This window comes from Phocoena sinus, chromosome 2 (genome assembly GCF_008692025.1).
Source record: "Phocoena sinus isolate mPhoSin1 chromosome 2, mPhoSin1.pri, whole genome shotgun sequence".
NCBI lineage: Eukaryota > Metazoa > Chordata > Mammalia > Artiodactyla > Phocoenidae > Phocoena > Phocoena sinus.
Window position 1 is genome coordinate 110,860,781 of NC_045764.1, and position 19,164 is coordinate 110,879,944.

General features: G+C 39.5%; 1 protein-coding gene across 4 annotated transcripts in view; it reads left to right on the top strand.

The window, feature by feature from the left end:
• Window positions 1–19,164, top strand: part of NUBPL (nucleotide binding protein like) — a 256,338-nt gene that overhangs the window by 174,802 nt on the left and 62,372 nt on the right. For all 4 annotated transcript variants that reach the window (XM_032624196.1, XM_032624193.1, XM_032624192.1 and 1 more), the window contains one exon: window positions 10,037–10,130. In XM_032624196.1, the coding sequence (XP_032480087.1) occupies window positions 10,037–10,130 (94 nt within the window). The remainder of the gene's footprint in view (window positions 1–10,036; window positions 10,131–19,164) is intronic.

Genomic DNA, 19,164 nt, shown 5'->3' on the forward strand with positions numbered 1-19,164 from the left:
CATGTGGGATCTTCCCAGACCGGGGCACGAACCCGTGTCCCCTCCATCAGCAGGCGGACTCTCAACCACTGCGCACAAGGGAAGCCCCAAGACCATGCTTTAATATATAAAAGACTCTTAAAGGATCATGTAAGGAAAGAATACTGTGATATACCGTTAAAAAATGCTCAGAAATAGAAGAAACATCATTATAATTAACCAGGAAAATGGGAGGGGAAAAAAGGAAACAAATGATTCTTTTATTTCTTACTTATATTATCTAAGTAAATAATTTTCTGTGGGTCTATAGTGTCTACTTTATATATGTATTTTATCATACTCTGAAAAAGTGTTGTAGTAAAGATCATTTGTTCTTTTTTAAAAAAATATTTATTTATTTATTTGGCTGCATTGGGTCTTAGTTGCGGCACGCGGGATCTTCCTTGCGGCATGTGGGATCTATTAGTTGTGGCATGCAGGATCTAATTCCCTGACCAGGGATCGAACCTGGGCCCCCTGTATTTGGAGCGTGGAATCTTAACCACTGGACCACCAGGGAAGTCTCATAAAGCTCATTTGTTCTTGGAGTTGTGGTAGCAGAAGTCTTCAGGGGCTTGGAGAATAGTGACGCTGCACCCAATTCTCTGGGACACTTGGGAGCATGACTTGAGTCACACAGACCAGGATTTATATCCCATCTCCATCACTCACCATCAGCCTGGCCTTGGGCAATTTTCTTAACTTCTCTAATCCTGAATATTCTTATCTCTGTAAATTAAGAGATTATAATGCCCATTTTACAATGTTATGTAAATGTATCTACCCTATAATAGGCTCTCATTAACTGTTCATTTCCATTTGCACTCCTTTACCTGTTACCTGTAGACCCTTCCCCTCACCTCTTTCCTATTCACTAGCCAGTTTGACCTGATGGCCCGTAAGACTCAAATGTAGGACTCCAGGTCACAGGTAACTAGAGCTAAAGAAATAAGCTTGATTGGGACAGATCATCTCTAGCATGCAGTACTACACTGGGTAGACTGCTCTGCTGGAACATAGTGTCCCTCAAGTTCAGTAACATCTTTAAGAACCATCAAAGCCATTGGACAATGACTAGGAATCCTCTCTGGGGCTCCATGCAGCTTCTATGGCAGCTACCATCCTGCTCCTTCAGGACCTTGAATCCTCCCAAGTACAATATTTTTTCTAAGGATTTTTTTTAAAAGAGTATTATGGTTTTATAGTTTTCCTAATTAAAGGGAGTACCACACATCTAAATATATTTTATAAACCGTCCCAGATTAGATTAATAAAGTGATTTGTTACTCCTACTTAAAAAAAAAAAATCGAAGCTTCAGCCTTTAGGTATATAGGGAGAGTTTTTATTTTTTAATTTCTTTTAGTAATTTTTAAAAATAAAAATATCATGATTCTCAGGCAAGTTTGTAATATTTTAGGCCTTTTTGGTAGCAGTCCTATCCTTCACTAACATCTCCTTCCTAGGTGATGAACATCTGTGGCCTAAAGCAAGACTCTGGAGAATTTAGAGAGATGTTCTCATAATTAACTAAAATATTGTTACTTTTGTGATAACATCATTATTTTTATATTGTGAAGTTTTACTGTTTCAGTTGTACTGTGGATTTACATGGGACGTCTATAGGCTAGCCTGGGAATTGGATAATCTTTTAAACATTATTTTAGAAACTAGGTACCAAAGATTGACCCATATATCAACTTTTGGGTAAGAAGTCCTCTGTGAATTGATGCTATCTCCAGGTTGTCAGGGTCAGTCTTGCTCTACATCTGCTAGAACAATTAAGGAAATGTGAGATGATGATAAAGGGAAACATAAAGAGTAAAATTTCTCTTTCTTTCTCAAAACATTACTGCTCTCACATGGGTTGGTAGTGCCTTTGGAGGGATTTAGTCAAGAAGTTTTCCACCCCCACCCCCTTTTCCTACGGAAAGGAAGACATTTTTTTTTTTTTTATAAATCTATTTATTTGTTTTTATTTATTTTTGGCTGTGTTGGGTCTTCATTGCCGCACGCGGGCTTTCTCTAGTTGCGGCAAGCGGGGGCTACTCTTTGTTGCTGTTTGCGGTCTCTAGGCGCGTGGGCTTCAGTAGTTGTGGTTTGCGGGCTCTAGAGCACAAGCTCAGTAGTTGTGGCGCACGGGCTTAGTTGCTCCACGGCACGTGGGATCTTCCCAGAACAGGGCTCGAGCCCTGCATTGGCAGGCAGATTCTTAACCACTGCTCCACCAGAGAAGTCCTAGAATGGAAGAAAGTTGAAAATGGATTAGAGAACTTTCATCCGAAAAAAATGAAAATATTAGGGAAGAACTTTTAGATCATTGTTGTAACTTAAATAATGTGTTTTCATCTTATAACTGGGTCAACTGTTATCAAAATAGTCTCAAGGATAAGTTCATTATATTTTGTTGTGTCACTTATTTCCACAAGCCAGTAGGCCATCAACTCAAGTAGAAATTTTTTTGTTATTCAGATTTTTATTGTGGTATTTATATTTAAATAATTTCACCTTTATAGCAGTTTTCTTCTTGCAACCAAAATAAAATATTGCATGATTTTATGAATAAATCACTGGGCAGAGCAAAAAATATGGTTCAGACTTAATCCTATTTTGTGTTCTATTTTAGGTTTATATTTTATATAAAAAGTACCTCACATGGCAAAAAATTTAATTTTAGTAATATAATAAAACTGTAAGGAGCAATCCAAAAATGGGCAGAAGACCTAAATAGACATTTCTCCAAAGAAGATATACAGATTGCCAACAAACACATGAAAGAATGCTCAACACCACTAATCATTAGAGAAATGCAAATCAAAACTACAATGAGGTCTCACCTCACACCAGTTAGAATGGCCACCATCAAAAAATCTACAAACAATAAATGCTGGAGAGGGTGTGGAGAAAAGGGAACCCTCTTACATTGCACTGTTGGTGGGAGTGTGACAGCCACTATGGAGAAAAGTATGGAGGTTCCTTAAAAACTAAAAATAGAACTACTGTATGACCCTACAATCCCACTACTGGGCATATACCCTGAGAAGACCGTAATTCAAAAAGAGTCACGTACCACAATGTTCACTGCAGCTCCATTTAGCTCTGTTTACAAGAGCCAGGACATAGAAGCAACCTAAGTGTCCATCGACAGATGAACGGATAAAGATGTGGCACATATATACAATGGAATATTACTCAGCCATAAAAAGGAATGAAATTGGGTCATTTGTAGAGACGTGGATGGACCTAGAGTCTGTCATACAGAATGAAGTAAGTCAGAAAGAGAAAGACAAATACCGTATGCTAAGACATATATATGGAATCTAAAAAAAAAAAAAAGATTATGAAGAACCTAGGGGCAGAACAGGAATAAAGACGCAGATGTAGAGAATGGACTTGAGGATGCAGGGAGGGGGAAGGGTAAGCTGGGACAAAGTGAGAGAGTGGCATGGACTTATATATACTACCAAATGTAAAATAGATAGCTAGGAAGCAACCACATAGCACAGGGAGATCAGCTTGGTGCTTTGTGACCACCTAGACGGGTGGGATAGGGCGGGTGGGAGGGAGACACAAGAGGGAGGAGATATGGGGATATATGTATACGTATAGCTGATTCACTTTGTTATAAAGCAGAAACTAACACACTATTGTAAAACAGTTATACTCCAATAAAGAAGTTTAAAAAAAAAAAGAAAAAAAAATTGTAAGGAGCAACTTGACTCAGAATCAGTCAGTGGTTATTGATTGAGCACTGAACACTGGTTCGTTAGAGAGGGGATTGGCTGTGGAAAGGGAGTCTGGAGATGTATAAAGAATGGATTCTTCTGTCAGGAAGCTTACACTGAAGTTGGGGAAATAATTTTGTATAAAAATAATTACCCTAGAATTCTTAGAGCTTGAAGACCCATTCAAACCTTGGAAATTAGTTGAATCAAAAATCCTAGGAGCTTGGTGATTTGCCTGACGTATTTGTCCATGGGCCTGAGACAAGGTTAGCTGCATCTCCTATGCCAGTAGTGGCATGGTTTCATGTCTGGGATTCTAAGCAAAGCACAGGTACACTGTTCTATTTGCTATTAGGGTTGAAACATGCCTAACAGTGGTTGGAGAACCAGGAAGTCAGGAACAGGTAGCAGGACTTAGGTACAGGGTAGAAGTAGCAACAGATACAGACCAGGCCAGACAGACAGAGTCAGACATCAGGACACTACCTTGAGATCTACTAATTATGAGTCAAGTAGGCATAAGAGTCAAAACCAACTCTTCAGTGACTAAGAGCAGACAGGAAGGAAAGAGGCAGTGTCTGGCTCAGCCCAACTTCCTTTAAGAATTTGCCCTCTCACTGATGGAATATTCTAAGCATTATATGAATGGGCTGCCGGGACACAGCCCACTTTTAAATTACTCAGTATAGATTTTGTCCCATTTCTCCTGCTTCGTGATTCCTCTTTTCATTCTTAAGTTACCTTTTTCTTGCCCTCAGAAGTCTTGGCCACCACTTTGGCTCTAGCAGGTTATAGCTCTGCCTCTCTTTCTTGGCAGTGATTTTCCTCCCTGATTCGACAGGGGCCCAGGGCCCATCCCTGCTGATATTGTTTTCACCTGGCTCACATTGGCCTTGCTGACAGACCTGGGATAGCTGGGACACTCTGCCTTTGCTTTGGAAAAGCATATGTTGACCCTGTGGTACTTAAACATGGCCTGTGTAGTGCTGATGATGGAGTCTGCTACCCTGGAGGTTGACTGTGGTACACTGCTCCCGCCAGCTGAGAAGCCAAAAATGGAATGCATCTATGGGCCCTTTCTTTTCAACACTTACAACTCAGCCACTTTGCAGTTGTACTCCTGGCATCCTCTGAAGCAAGGCCTGATAGCTGCTGCTTTGGTCAGCTTCTTAATAGAAGTATCCATGGAAGAAAGTGGTCCACCTTCTTTACCCATTCATAGCACCACACTCTTCATAATTGATGTCCTGATGTCTTCATAGCCTTATCTGTCCAAATATAAGACACACTTTTATCTCCCAGTCATTCCTCAGAAAAGAGGGAATTGCCTTTATTTGAGGTTTTGAGTTACCCTCAGATTATCAGGCATTATTCTGAATATAAAATACAAAGTATTGTTTGGAGAAGACATGTTGGCCTAAAATTACCCCAGTCAGTGTTAGTTTGGAATATTTTCCCTGTGTAAGGTTGACAAGAAAGAAATAAAAATAATTTAACAGAGATTTAGTAATTATTTTTTTAAATAAATTTATTTATTTATTTATGGCTGCATTGGGTCTTTGTTGCTGTGCGTGGGCTTTTTCTAGTTGCGGCGAGCGGGGGCTACTCTTTGTTGTGGTGCACAGGCTTCTTGTGTTGCGGAGCATGGGCTCTAGGTGCATGGGCTTCAGTAGTTGTGGCATGGGGGCGCAGTAGTTGTGGCTCACGGGCTTTAGAGCACAGGCTCAGTAGTTGTGGCACACGGGCTTAGTTGCTCCGTGGCATGCGGGATCTTCCCGGACCAGGGCTCAAACCCATTTACCCTGCATTGGCAGGCAGATTCTTAACCACTGTGCAACCAAGGAAGTCCCAGTAGTTATTTCTGATAGCATAAACTTCAAGTGTTGGTTGTCTTAATAAACAAAGAGAAAGAGCAGTAATAAAAAAGCAATACCATAGGTTGTGCGGTTATAGCAATTACAAATGCATATTTATAGGACACATGAAAAAACAGCTATTCTAATGTTATATGAATGGCTTTGGACAAAAGCTCAGTGACTACATTATATCAATATTTGATTCCAGAAGTCCTGTATCTCAAACCCTTTGGAGGGGAATAAAGGTTATGTACTACTGTGTAAAAGAGGCATCTTGCACAAAGCCTCTGTTGGCAGACTCAGGTCTGAATGCTGCCCCTAATCTGTACCTCATCCCATCCTTCACAATCGCCCTGACCCCTGGATTTTATTTTATTTTTTTACCCCCCCATTATGCTGTTTATGTCCCTCTTTAGATGTAATGCACATATTTGATTTCCTGGCTGCACTGCTGAATTCTCTGCTGCAGCACTGCCTCCTTATCCACAGGGCATCTCTGAACTACCTTGGTAACTCCACTTCTAGACTGATTCAGTCTGTTCTGCTGGGATCCTTTGAGTCTGGAGCCTGAGAGCGAGCCAAGCAGGTTTTACTAGAGGTGGGGTTACCTTGAGGCTAATGAAGCTTAAGTTCAGGGTTCCACACTGCCATGGGCTCCAAAGAGATGCTGGGAGTTGTAGAGTGTTCTCAGTGGAGAGAGGAAGCCGGTTGCAGTCAGGAAGCATTTCTGTGTAAGCATTTCTGTTGTTCAAGAGACCTCAGAGAAAGGAAGTTGAATCTCTAAGGCTCCAGCATTTTATGATGATTTTATGATGATTTCTTGTACATTCTAAATAAATATTTACTTTTGTACCAAATTTTGCATTCCTAACTGCATTCTAATTCTTAGAGAAGACCGCCCAAATTGTATATGGTTCAGGCCACACAAAATCTGGATCGGTCGCTTGGTTTTACTAAATGAGATACCTGGGTGTTTTGCTAGTACTTATTTCTCTATATTTAGTAATAAATAATTTATATGCGTAAACAAACACTGAGAAGAATCTAGAGAATCCCTAAATCGTTCTAAAATCAATGCTTTGGTGATTATTTTGTAAGAGAACTGGAACTTCCTGGCAGCCAGTATATTTCAATATTAATATTAGTGAATGCTCTAAAACTGGAACTCAGATACTGACCAGTTCTGTTCAAGTCTGCAAGCCTTTGTGAAATGCCTACTATGAGAGATGAAGGTGTTCGTCCAGGTTTTTTTTTTTTCCCCCAGAAAGTTTGAATTCAGTTTGAGTCATTTGAAATTAATTGTCTTAACAACGATATACTTTTAATTCCTTGGAACCATAATAGCAGTTCTCTTTAAAGAAATAAGAAATTGGAGCCAATGTGATAAATATGATTAAATGCCAAAGAACAACAATGATAAATTGTTGGCACCAGTCATTTGATGTCCTCTGAAACAAAGAGACTTGTCAGTCTGCCAGTGCTAGGAATTTCAGTGCAGAGGATATAAAATGAAAAGTATCCTTTGTCTTTTTAGTAAATAGTTTCATAGATGATGGTCATGGGTAACTTAGGGGTAACTATTTTTCAAACCAAGAAACCCTATATTGAAAATGAACTACTTCATGTTCATCATTTCATCATTCTCTTAAAATGTGTCATTAAGTCAGTGTCAAGTACTTGTGTTTGAGAAATATAGAATTCCTAAAAGACATGTCAGTATATCATGACATATACTGATAAATGTGTTGAAGAAGGACACATTCAGAGAAGGAAAGAGACTGATGGTTGGGGGAGTGCTATTTTAGAAAGGCTGTACTGCCTTCCTAGCTATCCCTTGAATGTGCCAAGCATATCCCCATCTCAGGTCCTTTGCACTTGCTACTGCTTCTGCCTGGAATGCTTTCTGAGAATTGCATCAGTTATTTTTCTCACTTCACTCCAGGCTCTGACCACCCTGTCAAAAGTAGCATCTTCTACCACTCTATTCCTTTTCCCTCTTCTTCATGTGTTCCTCACCATCGGACCTTGGGAACTGAATAGACTCAAAGAAATTCTTTGATAAATCCTTAGCTGTCTGAACTCTTACTACTTGCCCTCTGAAATTCAGGAATTGAAGATTTTAAAACTATCTCTCTCTTTTTTTTCTAATTTTATTTTTTGACCATGCCATGTGGCATGTGAGATCTTAGTTCCCCCACCAGGGATCGAATCTGTGCCCCCTGCACTGGAAGCACGGAGTCTTAACCACTGGACCACCAGGGAAGTCTCTAAAACTGTCTCTTGCTATTTGATCTGGATATATCCAAATCAGGGACCAAGTAATTTTGTGTAGTAAGGGGTACTTGTTTTCTTTGTAGCACTTGTCTTTGATTTGCTTGTCTTTCTGCCTGTTTATCTACCTGTCTTCCTCACTAAAACATTAGTTGCCTGGTGGCTGGGACTTTGTTTTTTTCACTGCTGTATCTTCATCACCTGGAACAGTGCCTGGCATCAATTCTCAGTAAATATGTGTTGAATAAATGTGTTAATACATGAATGAATCCATCTGACCCAATATCATCTAAATTTTTAAAATATGTGATTATATGGAAAAGGCTTATTTCACATTATTAAGTTTTAAGAAACAGGATATGGGATTATATACACAGTATGATTTACATTTAAAAATTTTTGGATCTTTGCATGTGTTTATTCTTTTTTATTTTTAATTAATTTATTTATTTTATTTTTGGCGTGTTGGGTCTTCGTTTCTGTGCGAGGGCTTTCTCTAGTTGTGGCGAGCAGGGACCACTCTTCATAGCAGTGCGCAGGCCTCTCACTGTCGCGGCCTCTCTTGTTGCGGAGCACAAGCTCCAGACGCGCGGGCTCAGTAGTTGTGGCTCACGGGCCTAGTTGCTCCACGGCATGTGGGACCTTTCCAGACCAGGGCTCGAACCCGTGTCCCCTGCATTGGCAGGCAGAGTCTCAACCACTGCGCCACCAGGGAAGCCCTATTCATTCATTTCTTGAAAGAAAACTTATTGAGCATCTCCTATGTATCCATTCTTTGTTACGTATTCTGTCATCTACAGTTTCATGGGAAGACAGATACTGAAATAACAGTAAATGAATGCCATCTTTCCACCTGCACTGCTCTTCAGCTATGTTGATCTTTCGGTTTCTCTAACTTCTTTGCACAGGTTATATCATTATGTGCTTAATATCTGTCTCCCTCTGTATTGTAAATTCTCTGAGGCTAGGGACCATGATACCATTTAATTATCAATACCTAGCTCAATGCCTAATATATAGTAGGTACTCAATAAACATTTGTTGGGTGAATGAATGAATGAATGAATGATCAGAAGAATTGTTCCTACGTAGTAGGAACACCATATCTAATCTTTAATGGAAGTTATGGGAAGTAAATTTCAAGCTACGATCTAAAGAATGAGGAGGAATTAGCAAGTGAAGAAGACCAGGCAGAGGTTGTGAAGCTAAAACTTAGATTTTATCCTAAAAGCAATAGAAGAGTTTTAAGCAAAAAAGTGGCACTATCAAACCAATTTTCACTGGTGTTAGGAACACACTGTATGGGCAGTGCTAGACCAGAGAGATTGGTTGGGAGACTTTAGTGATAGATGCCTGTGGCCTATGTTTGGTTCTTGGCCATGCTGAAAGAGAGACAGGGATACATTTGAGAGATTTTTAGAAGGCATAATCAGTAACTGGGGATAGCGAGGGAAAGGGAACAGTTAAGTATTATCCCAAGCCTTTGCCTTAGGTAACTAAGGGGATCCTAGGGCCTTTTACTGAAACTGGGGACTCAGAAGGAAGAACCACTTGAGGAGAAAAGAGCCTGAGGTACCCTTGAGCCCTATCTAATTGAGGCTGAGCATTAAGGACTTGGTTAAACAGCTGAATTTTCTAGATATAGATACTTAGAAAAGTGCCTGAAAAGAAATAATCAAAATGTTAATTTGGAACTCTAGGTATATTTCTAAAATTTTCTTATTAAGTTTTGGTTTTCATTATTAGTGTGTTTTATGAAGGAAAAATAACTTAAAACAATTATATTAAGATCTGCTGTAGGAAACACTGTACCAAAAACCACAAAGGACAATAAGCTAAGACCTCCTTAGGTAGAATACGGGCTATTTTCAGTGAAAATAAATGAGTGGTCCTGAACAGAAGTCCATTGTGCAAGGGGTTCGCCATTATGGTATGTGTGTGTTTTGTGGTGTCATTTGAAAATTTAACCTTATTGGTCAGAAAAGTTCTGCTAGAGGCAAAGATTGTTTCTTCTTCATCCATTTATCAGCCCTAAGCACAGACCCTGGCATTTACTAATGGTTCAGGTGAAAGCTATTATTTGTTATTAATTCATTTATTTTTGTTTATATCACTATTCACCACATTTGTTTATACAGTGATGTTATTTGTGTCATCTTGGTTTTTAGGTAGATTGGGGTCAACTGGACTATTTAGTTGTTGACATGCCACCAGGAACTGGAGATGTGCAGTTATCAGTCTCACAGAATATTCCTATTTCAGGTAACTCTTTTTTTTTTTTTTTTTTGGTAGTAAAATTGTTTCACAATGTTGTGTTAGTTTCTGCTGTACAATGAAGTGAATCAGCTATATGCACACCCATATCCCCTCCCTATTGGAACTCCCACCCCCCCATCCCACCCATCTAGGTTGTCACAGACCACCAAACTGAGCTCCCTGTGCTATATAAGGTTTCCACTAGCTATCTATTTTACACATGGTAGTGTATTTATGTCAAACCTAATCTCCCAGTTCGTCCCACCCTCCCCTTACCCCCGTGTCCACATGTCCGTTCTCTACGTCTACATCTCTATTCCTGCCCTACAAATAGGTTCATCTGTACCATGTTTCTAGATTCCATGTATATGCGTTCATATATGATATTTGTTTTTCTCTTTCTGGTTTACTTCACTCTGTATGACAGACTCTAGGTCCATCCACATCTCTACAAAAGATCCAATTTCATTCCTTTTTATGGCTGAGTAATATTCCATTGTATATATGGGCCACATCTTCTTTATCCATTCATCTGTCAATGGACACTTAGGTTGCTTCCATGTCCTGGCTATTGTAAATAGTGCTGCAGTGAACATTGTGGTACATAATTCTTTTTGATGTGGTTTTCTCAGGGTATATGCCCAGCAGGGGATTGCTGGGTCATATGGTAGTTCTATTTTTAGTTTTTTAAGAAACCTCCATATTGTTCTCCCTAGTGGCTGGATCAATTTACATTCCCACCAGCAGTACAAGAAGGTTCCCTTTTCTCCACACCCTCTCCAGCATTTATTGTTTGTAGATTTTTTGATGATGGCCGTTCTGACTGGTGTGAGGTGATACCTCATTGTAGTTTTGATTTGCATTTGTCTAATAAATAGTGATGTTGAGCATCTTATTGGTGAAATTTAGGTCTTTGGCCCATTTTTTAACTGAGGTGTTTGTTTTTTTGATATTGAGCTCCATGAGCTGTTTATATACTTTGGAGAGTAATCCTTTGTCCACTGATTCATTTGCAAATATTTTCTTCCAAACTGAGAGTTGTCTTTTCATCTTGTTTATGGATTCCTTTGCTGAGCAAAAGCTTTTAAGTTTCCTTAGGTCCCATATGTTTATTTTTGTTTTTATTTTCATTACTCTAGGAGGTGGGTAAAAAAGATCTTCCTGTAGTTTATGTCCAAGAGTATTTTTCCTATGTTTTCCTCTAAGAGCTTTTTTTTTTAACAACTTTATTGGAGTATAATTGCTTTACAATGGTGTGTTAGTTTCTGCTTTATAACAAAGCGAATCAGCTATACATATACATATATCCCCACTTCTCCTCCCTTTTGTGTCTCCCTCCTACCCTCCGTATCCCACCCCCTCTAGGTGGTCATAAAGCACTGAGCTCATTACCCTGTGCTATGCGGCTACTTCCCACTAGCTATCCATTTTACTTGTGGTACTGTATATATGTCCATGCCACTCTTTCACTTCGTCCCAGCTTACCCTTCCCACTCCCCGTGTCCTCAAGTCCATTCTCTACGTCTGCATCTTTATTCCTGTCCTGCCCCTAGGTTCTTCAGAACCATTTTTTTTTTAGATTCCATATATATGTCTTAGCATACAGTATTTGTTTTTCTCTTTCTGACTTCACTCTGTATGACAGACTCTAGGTCCATCCACCTCACTACAAATAACTCAATTTCATTTCCTTTTATGGCTGAGTAATATTCCATTGTATATATGTGCCACATCTTCTTTATCCATTCATCTGTTGGTGGACACGTAGGTTCCTTCCATGTCCTGGCTCTTGTAAATAGAGCTTCAGTGAACATTGTGGTACATGGCTCTTTTTGAATTATAGTTTTCTCAGGGTATATGCCCAGTAGTGGGATTGCTGAGTCGTAGGGTAGTTCTATTTTTACTTTTTTAAGGAACCTCCATACTTTTCTCCATAGTGGCTGTATCAATTTACATTCCCACCAACAGTGCAGTGTAAGAGGGTTCCCTTTTCTCACACCCTCTCCAGCATTTATTTGTAGACTTTTTGATGATGGCCATTCTGACTGGTGTGAGGTGATACCTCATTGTAGTTTTGATTTGCATTTCTCTAATGATTAGTGATGTTGAGCATCCTTTCATGTGTTTTTTGGCAATCTGTATATCTTCTCTGGTGAAATGTCTGTTTAGGTCTTCTGCCCATTTTTCAATTGGGATGTTTGTTTTTTTGATACTGAGCTGCATGAGCTGCTTGTATATTTTGGAGATAATCCTTTGTCAGTTGCTTCATTAGCAAATATTTTTTCCCATGCCAGGGGTTGTCTTTTCATCTTATTTATGGTTTCCTTTGCTGTGCAAAAGCTTTTAAGTTTCATTAGGTCCCATTTGTTTATTTTTGTTTTTATTTCCATTTCTCTAGGAGGTGGTTCAAAAAGTATCTTGCAGTGATATATTTCATAGAGTGTTCTGCCTATGTTTTCCTCCAAGAGTTTTATAGTGTCCAGTCTTATATTTAGGTATTTAATCCATTTTGAGTTTATTTTTGTGTATGGTGTTAGGGAGTGTTCTAATTTTATTCTTTTTCATGTAGCTGTCCAGTTTTCCCAGCACCACTTATTGAAGAGGCTGTCTTTTCTCCATTGTATGTTCTTGCCTCCTTTGTCATAAATTAGGTGACCATATGTGCGTGGGTTGATCTCCAGGCTTTCTATCCTGTTCCATTGATCTATATTTCTGTTTTTCAGCCAGTACCATACTATCTTGATTACTGTAGCTTTGTAGTATAGTTTGAAGTTGGGGAGCCTGATTCCTCCAGCTCCATTTATCTTTCTCAAGATTGCTTTGGCTATTTGGGGTCTTTTGGGTTTCCATACAAATTGTAAAATTTTTTATTCTAATTCTGTGAAGAATGCCATTGTTAGTTTGATGGGGATTGCATTGAATCTGTACATTGCTTTGGGTAGTATAGTCATTTTCACAATATTGATTCTTTGAATCCAAGAACATGGTATATTTCTCAGTGTGTTTATGTCATCTTTGATTTCTTTCATAAGTGTTTTATAGTTTTCTGATTACAAGTCTTTTGCCTCCTTAGGTAGGTTTATTCCTAGGTATTTTATTCTTTTTGTTGCAATGGTAAGTGGAAGTGTTTCCTTAATTTTTCTTTCTGATTTTTCATCATTAGTGTATAGGAATGCCAGATTTCTATGCATTAATTTTGTATCCTGCAACCTTACGAAATTCAATGATTAGTTCTAGTAGTTTTCTAGTGGCATCTTTAGGATTATCTGTGTATAGTATCATGTCATCTGCCAACAATGATAATTTTACTTCTTCTTTTCCAATTTGTATTGCTTTTATTTCTTTTTCTTCTCTGATTGCCGTGGCTAGGACTTCCAAAACTGTGTTGAATAAGAGTGGTGAGAATGGACATCCTTGTCTTGTTCCTATCTTAGTGGAAATGCTTTCAGTTTTTCATCATTTAGTATGATGTTTGCTGTGTGTTTGTCATATATGGCTTTTATTATTTTTAGGTAGGTTCCCTCTGTGCCCATTTTCTGGAGATTTTTTATCATAAACCAGTGTTGAATTTTGTCAAAAGGTTTTTCTGCATCTATTCAGATGATCATATGGTTTTTATTCCTTAATTTGTTAATATGGTGTATCACGCTGATTGATTTGCATATACTGAAGAATCCTTGCATTCCTGGGATAAATCCACTTGATCATGCTGTGTGATCATTCTAATGTGTTGCTGGATTCTGTTTGGTAGTATTGAGGATTTTTGCTTCTATGTTCATCGGTGATATTGGTCTGTAACTTTTTTTGTGATATCTTTGTCTGGTTTTAGTATCAGGGTGATGGTGGCTTCATAGAATGAATTTGGGGGTATTACTCCCTCTGCAGTTTTTTTGGAAGAGTTTGAGAAGGATGGGTGTTAGCTCTTCTCTAAATGTTTGATAGAATTAGCTTGTGAAGCCATCTGGTCCTGGACCTTTGTTTGTTGGAAGATTTTTAATTACGGTTTCAATTTCATTACTTGTGATGTCTGTTTGTATTTTCTAATTCTTCTTGGCTCAGTCTTGGAAAATTGTATCTTTCCAAGAATTTGTCCCTTTCTTTGTGGTTGTTCATTTTATTGGCATATAGTTGTTTGTAGTAGTCTCTTATAATCTTTTGTATTTCTGCAGTGTCAGTTATGAATTCTTTTTCATTTCTAATTTTATTGATTTGCATCCTCTCCCTTTTTTTCTTGTTGAGTCTGGCTAAAGGTTTATCAATTTTGTTTATCTTCTCAAAAAACCAGCTTTTAGTTTTATTGATCTATTCTATTGTTTCTTCATTTCTGTTTTATTTATTTCTGCTCTGATCTTTATGATTTCTTTCCTTCTACTGACTTTGGGTCTTCTTTGTCCCTATTTCTCTAGTTGCTTTAGGTATAAGGTTAGATTGTTTATTTGACATGTTTCTTGTTTGTTGAAGTGAGAATGAATTGCTATAAACTTCCCTCGTTGAACTGCTTTTGCTGCATCCCATACGTTTTGGGTTGTCGTGGTTGTTCATTTCTTTTTTTTTTTTTTTTTTTTTTTAGCGGTATGCGGGCCTCTCACTGTTGTGGCCTCTCCCGTTGCAGAGCACAGGCTCCGGACGCACAGGCTCAGTGGCTATGGCTCACGGGCCCAGCTGCTCCGCGGCATGTAGGATCTTCCCAGACCGGGGCACAAACCCGTGTCCCCTGCATCGGCAGGCGGACTCTCAGCCACTGCACCACCAGGGAATTCCCCATTTCTATGTAATTTTTTATTTATTTGATTTCTTCAGTGATCTCTTGGTTATTTGGTAGCATGCTGTTTAGTCTCCATGTATTTGTGTTTTTTACAGTTTTTTTCTGTAATTAATTACCAGTCTTATAGCATTGTGTTCAGAAAAGATGCTTGATTCAATTTCAATTTTCTTAAATTTTCCAAGGCTTGATTTCTGAGCCCAGATTTGATCTATCCTGTAGAGTGTTCTATGTGCACTTGAGAAGAAGTATATTCTGCCACTTTTGGGTGGACAGTCCTATAAATAACAATTAAGTCCATCTTATTTAATGTATCATTTAAAGCTTGTTTCCTTATTTATTTTCATTTTGGATGATCTGTCCATTGGCGAAAGTGGGGTGTTAAAGTCCCCTACTATGATTCTGTTACTGTCGATTTCCCCTTTTATGGCTATTAGCATTTGCCTTATGTATTGAGGTGCTCCTATGTTGGGCACATATATATTTATAATTGTTATATATTCTTCTTGGATTTATCCCTTGATCATTATGTATTGTCCTTCCTTATCTCTTGTAACAGTCTTTATTTTAAAGTCTATTTTATCTGATAAGAGTATTGCTACTCCAGCTTTCTTTTGATTTCCATTTGCAAGGAATATCTTTTTCCATCCCTTCATTTTAAGTCTGTATGTGTCCCTAGGTCTGAAGTGGGTCTCTTGTTGACAGCACATATACAGGTCTTGTTTTTGTATCCATTCAGCCAGCTGTGTCTTTTGTTTGGAGCAGTTAATCTGTTTATGTTCAAGGTTATTATCGATATATGTGTTTTTATTACCATTTTTTAAATTGTTTTGGGTTTGTTTTCATGGGTCTTTTTCTTCTCTTGTGTTTCCGGCCTAGAGAAGTTCCTTCAGCATTTGTTGTAGAGCTGGTTTGGTGGTGCTTAATTCTCTTAGCTTTTGCTTGTCTGTAAAGCTTTTGATTTCTCTGTGAACCTGAATGAGATCCTTGGTTGATAGAGTAATCTCGGTTGTAGGATTTTATCTTTCATCACTTTAAGTACATCCTGCCACTCCCTTCTGGCCTGCAGAGTTTCTGCTGAAGAATCAGCTGATAACATCATGAGGATTTCTTTGTATGTTGTTTTTGCTTTTCCGTTGCTGCTTTTTTTCTTCGAATTTAATTTTTGTTAGTTTGATTAATGTGTGTCTTGGTGTGTTCCTCCTAGGGTTTATCCTGTATGGGACTCTGCACTTCCTGGACTTGGGTGACTCTTTCCTTTCCCATATTAGGGAAGTTTTCAACTATAATCTCTGCAAATATTTTCTCAGACCCTTTCTTTTTCTCTTCTTCTTCTGGGACCCCTATAATTTGAATGTTGGTGTGTTTAGTGTTTGCCCAGAGGTCTCTGAGATTGTCTTCAATTCTTTTCCCTTTATTCTGCTCCTTGGCAGTATTGTCTTCCAGCTCACTTATTCGGTCTTCTGCCTCAGCTATTCTGTTATTAATTCCTTCTAGTGTATTTTTTATTTCAGCTATTTTGTTGTTCATCGCTGTTTGTTTCTTCTTTAGTTTTTCTAGATCTTTGATAAACATTTCGTGTATTTTCTCCATCCGTGCCACCGTTCTATTTCCGAGATTCTGGATCATCTTTACTATCATTACTCTGAATTATTTTTCAGGTATGTCACCTATTTCCTCTTCATTTATTTGGTCCTGTAGGTTTTTACCTTGCTCTTTCATCTGTGACATATTTTTTTGTCACCCTCCGCCCCCCCGCCAGGCACTTTCTTTTGATGGGTGGGATAGTGTTCCTGTCTTACTGGTTGTTTGGCCTGAGGCTTCCAGCAGTGGAATTTGTAGGCTGTTGGTTAGAGCTGGGTCTTGGTGCTGAGATGAGGACCTCTGGAAGACCTCACTCAAATTAATATTCCCTGGGGTCTGAGGTTGTCTGTTAATCCAGTGGTTTGGGCTCAGAGCTCCTACCGCAGGAGCTCTGGCCCAACCCCGGGCTCACAAACCAAGATCCCGCAAGCTGTGCAGGGCGGAAGAAAAGAAAAGGAACAGAGCAATAACAAAGAGTGAAACATAAGATTAGAAAACTTGTTAGAAAGAATAAAAAATAAAAATATAGTTGAAACAACAAGCAGAAGGTAAAACAGAACCACAATAGTAAAAAAAGAGGGGAGGGAAAAAAAAAGCCAGAAAAGGCCTTGGCTGTGAGGGGCGGGGCTTAGGCAGGGGGTGGGGTTTAGGCAGTATGCGGAACCTATGCTTAGGACCCATGGGGCTGGAAAAGACCCTGGGGGTGGGGTAAAGAGTGGGGCTTAGGCTCAATGCAGCAGGAGGGGCCCAGGAGTGCCTCTGGCCTTGGAGGACCAGGTCCAGGACCCCAGCAGGTTCACTGGGCCCCAGTGGGCAGGGGAAACTCTAGGCATGTTGCCCCCCGATCCTCCGATCCCGAAGGGCCCCTTCTCATTGACGTTTCTTCTTCTCCACACTCTCCCCCATGCCTCTTGGAGCCACGCGGCCAGAGGAGGCCCCAGGAGGCAGAGGACCAGACCTGGACCCCCACAGCTGGAGGGGCCATTGCAGAATAAAGGACCAGGCCCAGAAGCCCAGCAGGCTTCTAGGGGCCTGAGTGGGCAGGGGAAACGCTAGACGCACTGCCCCCGATCCTACAAGCTCCCCAGGTTCCCCAGGGGGTCCCGTGTGGGAACCCCTCCCTCCTCCCAGCCACCCTTCAGGGGCATGGGTCCTGTCTGGCCTTCACTTCTCCTCTTCCTTCACTCCCCCCACATCCTACCTGGTCACTCAGTGGTTCCTCCCCATCTCCTTGGGCATCAAGGTCCCCACCAGCGTCCACAGGTGCCCTAGTTGTGGGGAGATGCGAGTTCCACATCTTCCCATGCCGCCATCTTGACTCTGCCCCGCTATTTCAGGTAACTCTTAAAGTTTAAATTAATTTATGCTATCTTTGATGTTTTGTTATTGCCATGCAAAAAAACACACTCCATGACAGGCAAACATTTTTATCTCTTAAAAAACATTAAATTTTTTAAATTAAGAGACATATAAATTTACCTTTAGAGATCTGATTCATGAACTAAATTCTTCAAAATATTTCCAGAATAAACATCTTTACAAAACATAGACACTTTGAAAAGGTGGTGATGTATGTCTGTGTTCTAGAAAAGAAGTAGTGCTTAAGTATTGTTTAGGTAAAACATGGCTATTTAGTGCATAGCTCTCCGGCACTTATAGCATAGTGCTTGATATGTGGCAGGCACTCAGTAATAATTTATTGAGTAAATGCTGAATAAGAATATATATTGGGAAAATTTGGCTTTTTGATAAATACAACCATGGGAAAATTTGATATCCTGCTAATTAGTTAATGTTAAAGTTGAGAGCTGTAAACATTAGTTTACATCAAATGTGCAATATTTCAGTATGGTAGTGGATATGTTTTTTATGCTGTGGATTTTAATGTTACTATTAGCTTTTATGTTGAATCTGTTTCTAAGGATTTTCCTAGATCCCAATGGAGAAATAGTTGTAAATCTCTCTTATATACATATGAGGACTTTGGGGAAAATAACTTAATTTTTAAATGTTTTTTTTAAATCAGTTATTTATTGGTAATAAATAACCAAGAGATATCACTGACAATTATCAGAAGGTTTAGAAATTAAGTATTTGATAATATATACACATTGTTTGGAAATATTATAATGTCACTAATACTTACGTGTATTTTTGATGTTTTAGATAGATTTATAACCTTCCTGAAGTCTGAGGCCTTTTCTTTGTTGAGGCAAATTGTAAAGCGTGAAATGGGCTTAAAGTGAAATAACATAGGAAAATAATTCATCCTTTTTGTAGTAAGTGTTCTATATAATCTGCTTCTTTTTTTAAGTAGTTTTGGGACTTTTGTATTTTTAAATATTAAGAATGGTCACTAAGGCGGCTGGCAGCAAAGAGCCTGAGAGGGTGGCCTCCCCAGGGCCTCACCCGGCTGCCTGGTAGCCCAGGAGAAGGAGGAAGGAGAAAGGAGGCTCATGGATGTGGCAGCCCCGGCCCACAGTGGGGAGAGATACTTGAGACTACTGGTGGTGGCCACATGCAGCCCCTGATGGCTGCTGACTTTGCTGCTAGAGCGCACCTGCTGGCCGGTGGGTCCTGAAGTCCAGGACACCTGGCGGCTGCTGGACTGCCACGCACTCTTCTTGTTCTTCCTGGTGGTGATGCGGGCAGGCTGCTCAAAGCCACCAAAATCCAGGTGCGCGAGCAACAGCA